At 36.3% G+C, this 6,855-nt stretch overlaps 1 protein-coding gene across 2 annotated transcripts; it reads left to right on the forward strand.

The window, feature by feature from the left end:
* The first annotated feature begins 4,883 nt into the window (after nt 1–4,883).
* Nucleotides 4,884–6,344, forward strand: LOC127994824 (maternal B9.10 protein). 2 transcript variants are annotated; one of them, XM_052591834.1, is made up of 4 exons: nt 4,884–5,248; nt 5,304–5,459; nt 5,576–5,837; nt 5,937–6,344. In XM_052591834.1, the coding sequence occupies exons 1-4, from the start codon at nt 5,076–5,078 to the stop codon at nt 6,138–6,140; spliced, it is 795 nt and encodes a 264-aa protein (XP_052447794.1). In that variant the 5' UTR covers nt 4,884–5,075; the 3' UTR covers nt 6,141–6,344. The 2 variants fall into 2 exon arrangements, with proteins under 2 accessions (XP_052447794.1, XP_052447795.1); XM_052591835.1 differs by having other exon boundaries at nt 5,322–5,459.
* The last annotated feature ends 511 nt before the right edge of the window (nt 6,345–6,855 follow it).

The following is a 6,855-nucleotide window of genomic DNA, read 5'->3' on the forward strand; positions in this document are numbered from 1 at the left end:
AGGATTCTGCCTGCTGGATATAGCATTACAACTGTCTCCTCTGTGAGAAAATTTACACAAGTCAGACAGCAGTGGAAGCCTTTAAATTAAATCTGCACACTTATGGGATACCTCTGTTTGAAAGCACACTGAAAGTGTACAATCAATCAGCAATAACTGCCTGGTAATATGAAGCACAGCATATCAGGTGCAGGATGAGTTATGTGGCATAGTTTAGAGTTATGAGAGGTGTTGGGGGTGATGCATTACAAGTAACGTGAGGTACATAATCAGATTACTTTTTTCAAGTAACTAGTAAAGTAACGCATTACTTTTTAATTTACAAGAAAATATCTGAGATACTTTTTAAAAAAAGTAACACCAGTCACTTTGTTTTCCCATTTATTGACTAACTGAAGTATTGACTGACGGAAGTACAGAGGTGTTGTGTGCACTGTGTGAACATGATGTGGTTCAAGACTAAATGTGAATGTGCATTAATTCATCCCACTCACAAAAAAAACTGAATTAGTATTCATCAAAATTAATCAAAACATTGAAATGCAAACTCAGAATATGACGCAAACCTGCAATAATTACATGTTAAATAACACAAATGTATCTAATCCTGTTTTATTTGTTGCTGTCCTTTGATGATCCAGTTCAACCATACTAATAAGCAAAAGTAATGTAAAAGTACTTTTCATAAAAAGTAACTAAGTAACATAATGTAAAATTTTTTAGGGAGCAGCACAATATTTTTAATGCATTAAAAGTGTGTTCAGATTCCTGGTGTCAAAGTATAATTAACATATAATTGTTATACTTGCTTTAGCATCATGAAAAACTTTACCAGAGTTCCATTTTATGTTGTGATCTTAACTTATCTGTGATGCTCCTCAGAGACTTATTTCGCTTATGTGGCTTAGTGAGAGCTATTCTAAAACTGGCAAATCCAGCCTGCCAGATCTACACTTAGAAACCCTGCTGATCTCAAATCATCTTTCATTAGCGATCCATAACTGCCCTCCACAGGCTGGCTCATTAGCTCTTTATGCTGCAATGCAATGTCTAGAAATAAAGATTTCACAGCAAAGAGAGAATCAAGACAGAAGCAGGTGCCACACATGCATGTGCCTTTTCAATTCAGTAAATTATGCCACATATCTCAATCTTTCTTAATGTTTTTGTTTCTCAGAATTGGCAATTACCTTATTAAATCAGGTCCTTTTTCTTGACATTCTTACATGTGTAGTCTATTGAGCTTGTGTTCCTAGGGCTGGTTGCACCAGCTGTGTAAAAGTTACCTAGCCTAGTTTTTAAGTAAATGGGAACTAAGTTAAAACTTATGCACTACTAAATATTTTTTCGTTGTACCATTAAACTTAATTGAAGTGTAACTCGACCTGGAGTAACGGCTGGAATAAAATGAAAGACTGAATGAATTGCATCAATATGCTCTTCTTTTACCCGACAACCTTCAGTCTTTAAGACACACATATGGTCCTTCTGACATTTACACTCACATACATATTAAGAGAGAGAAAAATATGTGAATAAATGTAGGCTAAGTGCTTCTTCAACACTACATCCACAGCGCACATACATGTGCTTCAGTCCGTAATGCACTGCATGTCAAATAAAAGTCAGTCATAATAAATACATTTAATTTCTTGTTTTTTCTTTCATCATTTAATGAGCCTTACATTATATTTAATTTACAGTTTCTGAATGTTATTTAGGCTAAATATAAAAATAGCTTACCAATAGGCTAATGTTTATTCATGATTTGATTTGTTTTAACTCCGAGGGAGAGTCAGCCACATTGCCACATTAAAAAAGTTAACAGCTTAAGTCATTTGTGGATTAATGCTTATTGGAGACGCGAACCGTTTAAAACAATTCAGTTCGATTTGGTGAACTGGTTCAAAAAGATCTGGTTACATCGAATGATTCGTTCGCAAACCGGATATCACTACACTGCAGTGAACGCGCTCAACAACAGACCTGGAAGAGAAGACAATGCTGAATAAAGTTGTAGTTTTAGCTATTTTTGGACCAAAATGTATTTTCGATGCTTCAAAAAATTCTAACTGACCCTCTGATGTCACATGGACTACTTTGAAGATGTTTTTCTTACCTTTCTGGACATACCATACACACAGCTTCAATGGAGGGACTGAGAGCTCTCGGACTAAATCTAAAATATCTTAAAATGTGTTCTAAAGATGAACGGAGCTCTCACGGGTTTGGAACTTATTAATGACATAATTTTGATTTTTGGGTGAACTAACCCTGTAAATTACATAAGAAATGAAGAGGGAGAATACACTCGAGATAATTCCATATTTCTGTTCTGACGGGAAAAAAACTGTTAATTTAATTTACTGTTAGTTTCTGTAAAATATTAGATTAGACATTTTAACGGACGATATTTTACATTACTTAATTAGAAATTAATGTGGTCGAATATGTTTTGTGAGTATAAAGTATGAATGACCAAATGATTTTCAATGAAAATCTGTATAATATCCAAAAACAATACATACTTACATAGTAATATTGTTACCCTACATGTTTTTGTAAGTATATTTACCCTATTTTAAGATTAAAATTATATGTAGCTATTGATAGAGCCTGTCTTTGCATAACACTGTGCACTTGCCTACAGTGAATGAGCCCCCCCCCCCCCCTTATTTATTTATAATTTGTATTATTATTTGTACAATTACAACATTATATCAAAATGAATAGGCCAACAGCTGAACCGTGCCGTCACGGAAAATGTCCGACAACAACAACAACATCTTTTTAAAGACTTTGAAGTAGTCAACAGAACATTTAAAATATAGCTAGCCTACAAACAAAATAAATAGATTGCTAAATCTAATAAGACAAATTAGAACAAAGTGTTTCACTTTACTGAATGATGTAGGTATGCATTACAAAAATTACAAATAAAAACAGCAAAAACAAATTGTTATATTCTATGTTGTTTTATAACTGGTCTTCACCTGGTAGTGAGGTTAGTGATTGCTATAAGGATTGTAATCAACTAACTGCACTGCCTGATGACCACACAGTAGCCTATATTCTCTGGCAGGTTCCATTTCCATCATCATTATTAGTATTATAATTGTTAATGTCTCCAGCAGAACCTACTAAAAACCTTTTTTTTTTGCAACTCACAAACTGGGCTGTAAATTCCAAATAGACCAACAGAACTCATAAATGCTGTCAGAAAAAACAGATATCAAATAATTTTCAGTTATGTGCTTCCTTGTAGGTCATTGTGTTGGCAGTATGGTTAGTGATTGTAGTTTATACAAAACAATCAGCTAACAACACTGCCTACAAACCAACCTCGACAGGTTAATATATCAGCACACTAACTGGTTTCTAACATCTTGACCTAAAGGAGACAAACAAAATAAGTCAGCATAACAATATATATTTTCAAATATGTAGGCTAATTTACATACCCAATTCGAATAAATAAATAATATCCATTGATTACTGAGGCATAACAAAAATATCCTAATAATCATTTTTTTATTATTTTTATTATTATTTTTTTTTTTAGAATAGTGTTAAATCACCTGCCCGAATGTTTCTGCACTCTCAGGTTTGTTTTCATTTGGCTACTGTTGTAATGTCCATGCTGACGTCACATCTCCAGGTCGGGTTGAACATGCAGTACTTCTTTTTAATTGTAGTCCTGCCAAATAAATCAGTTTATAACAAAGCGCTCCAAACTTTTAAAGTTAGTCAATTTTACCTGAAGACAATCATCGGGAGCTCTCTGTGTCGCCTCATCATCTTGCATGGTCCCTCTGCGTTGGATTCCACCACACGTTGTCTGTATTTATAGCCAGAGCTGATATTGTACGGTCAAATTCAGCGCCATTCGAGGCGGGAGCCACTTGAGCGCGAACCACGGCGCTCACCGCTGAAGATACTGGCGCTATTCTTCCCAGGAAAATACTGAGATGAGCGCGGCACAAAGAGGGAAACTAGCCTTTATCAGCGTAAAATCAGTGGAATGCACTTAATTAACTTGAACTAACGAGCTCTTCAGAAATAAGTAATATTTTGTCCCTTTGCAGTCGATAATATTAATTTATTTACTGTCCGACTATTCCTCACAGGTGATAATAATAATTCTCCCGCCAAGTAATATACTTCCACAAACTCTGTTTATGGTTGTTGCCGAGCAACAGCCACGTAGAATGTGCTTATTTCAACGGCTTCGAACGCTGCTCAGACAATCAAATTTTAGAGTGAGAATGATGAGTTTTATTATTCACAGTAGCCTAATATCTGATGATTAAATGTTATCATTCCTTAGATATAAAGAAACCGAAATCAAGCATAATAAGGCTCGGAGACAAAAAAAAAAAAAAAAAAAAAAAAAAAAAACTCCGAGTCCCTATCTATGTCAACACTGATATCTATCAATGTTGTTAACTGTTGGTAGGCAGTGCTGTACAGTGTTTATAGTGGACAATGGTTTTCTGTATAGGTTACCTAAGAGACCACTTAGTCCACATGAAGACAGGTCTAGGCTTGCCCAGAGGGACTAGGTAAAAAGAAAAAAGAAAACTTATGTCCTTGTTTTATTTGTTGTGAACTAGGCCCATTAAATGAATCAATCCGGTCTAAAAGCAAACCAATATCATGCTTATAAATGGGAATGCAGACACCAAAGTATATTCACACTCATTTACAATATTTGTCTACAGCATATCTGTCTACATATATTAGTTCACACAGCAGTTTTCAAAATTCCGCTTTCTTGAAAGGAGACTTGATTTTGCATATAATTAGCTCCTCTCACAATCTGAAACACCTGTTTAATCTAATTACAGATGAGTACTGAGACTTTTTAAAGGCTGAGACTGATTTTTTTAGTTATTGTGTTTAAGATGATGTTGCATAGCTGAAGCGGGACAGCAGAGTTATATTTACTTCTTAAGCAGCTGTATTAATGAGCAAGTTGTTTGTTTCTATGTGATTTTAGATTTTAAGTATCTTTTAAGAAAAAAAAAAAAAGTCCAACCGCTTGTCCCACTGACTCCACGTTCCAACGTTTAAACATGAAGGAAGAGATTGCAGCAACAGTGTTTTTCATTGCAAGATTAGCAAAGAAACAAGGTAAACTGGATCATGTTAGGAGGGAGAAATTTGCTGTGAAACTAACATCAGTGCTCTTTGAAAATTATAAAAATCACTGGTACCCAGAAAACCCAACCAAAGGACAAGCTTTTAGGTGAGTAGCCTGATGCTAGCTTAGCAGATCAAATGCTTTATTGGATTAATTCAAGGGCCTTTTTTGTTCTTAGGTGTTTAAGGATGAACAAGACTCAAATGAGAGACCCAGTTATTGAGCATGCATGTCGGCAGAGTGACATTGTTTATGAGCATCTTGGATTACCAAAGGAAATGACCATTTGGGTTGATCCGGGAGAGGTGTCATGCCGGTAACACATGATTTGCTGACTTGTCACTTGACTTGTTTAATCCATACTGGTTTTGATGACTTGACCGTGCCAATGTAGTACTTCCAAAATCTGAGAGCGTGTTCATTTTCTTAAAGGTATGGTGAAAAGTCAACGCCATTTTGTGTTACTCAGTTGGAGGGTCAAAAGAGAGATGGGGAGTTCTCTCGTAGGATAAATAATGCAGTGGAAAGGGCTTCATCGGACTACCACTCTGGAACCTCCTCTGATGAGGAGGGAGGAAACACCAGCATGAGCAGCAGCGTGAGTAGCAGTGTGAGTAGCAGCAACAGCAGCAGTCTTTCCGTTCCAGAGCCTAAATGCATCCCAACGGTTTCCAACCCAAACAGTGTCTACCAGGTAACATTCTAGATAACCACTCTTCAGTCCCTGTGCATGCTTCTAATATGACTGGTTTAAATTGGCACCATTTTAACTACTCCTGTTCTCCATCTATAGTTCAGTGAGTTCGGGCAGCCCCCACCTATGCAGAACTGGGGCACATACCCTAAAAGAAAGCCGTATGCCTCTGAGGGCTACCAACAGAATTCCTCAGGTGGACCATACCCACCTCATAAGAGTTTCAAGGGTTACAGGCCCTCCTACGCCTTTTCTGGTCCAAGGGTGGACCGATATCACTGGGTCAGCAAGAACCGCTCCTAGATAAATTTTTTTAAAGCCAGTGTGTTTTGCTCAATCGCCATGCAGGCGTGTGTGTGTTCTAGAATATAACTTAACTTCTATGTAAGACCTTTAACCAATTATTTATGGAGTCATGTGGCAATGCCATGAATGCACTTTTGTTTTAAGTTCATTTTAATGATTTATTTGTGGAAGACTTTCTAAATAAAATCTATTTTATTTAAACTTGTGTGGCAGTGCTTGGTCTATGCTGATGCCACTAGATGGTGGCAAATATCCACAAATCTCACTTGTGTGAACTTCCCACTTTAAGTTCATGATCGATGCCAGATTTTGAGTGAGATTGTGTGGTACATGAATACTTGTGTCTATATATATATTTTTTTTTTTAATAAAATTTGCAAGGTTTTTTTCCCCCTTCTCAAATTGTGTCCCAAGTATATTATGCATTGCACTCTATGGTAAGCCAGAATGATGTAAGCTTCCCCTCCCCCTGAGTGTATGTTGACTCATGAAACGAGAAATATGGGAAAGGAAGTTGGCTGGTGCAGGATGTCCCCACAAGTGTATAATTTAATCATCCTTATTTGTGTCACTATCTGTGTCAGGATAATGACACTAATGCTAATGAACAATCAGCAACTTTTTTTCAGTAAAATTTACTTGAGCTGGAGCAACGTGTAATGCCACCACTTTAATAAATTTGTTTACATGGAGATAATGGAATCGTGCATTT

This window comes from Carassius gibelio, chromosome A5 (genome assembly GCF_023724105.1).
Source record: "Carassius gibelio isolate Cgi1373 ecotype wild population from Czech Republic chromosome A5, carGib1.2-hapl.c, whole genome shotgun sequence".
Classification (NCBI taxonomy): domain Eukaryota; kingdom Metazoa; phylum Chordata; class Actinopteri; order Cypriniformes; family Cyprinidae; genus Carassius; species Carassius gibelio.

Coding starts and splice junctions, on each gene's coding strand:
- LOC127994824 (XM_052591834.1), top strand. CDS start 5,076: ATGAAGGAAGAGATTGCAGCAACAGTGTTTTTCATTGCAAGATTAGCA. Junction 5,249..5,303: donor ACCAAAGGACAAGCTTTTAG/GTGAGTAGCCTG, acceptor GATTAATTCAAG/GGCCTTTTTTGTTCTTAGGT. Junction 5,838..5,936: donor ACCCAAACAGTGTCTACCAG/GTAACATTCTAG, acceptor CTCCATCTATAG/TTCAGTGAGTTCGGGCAGCC.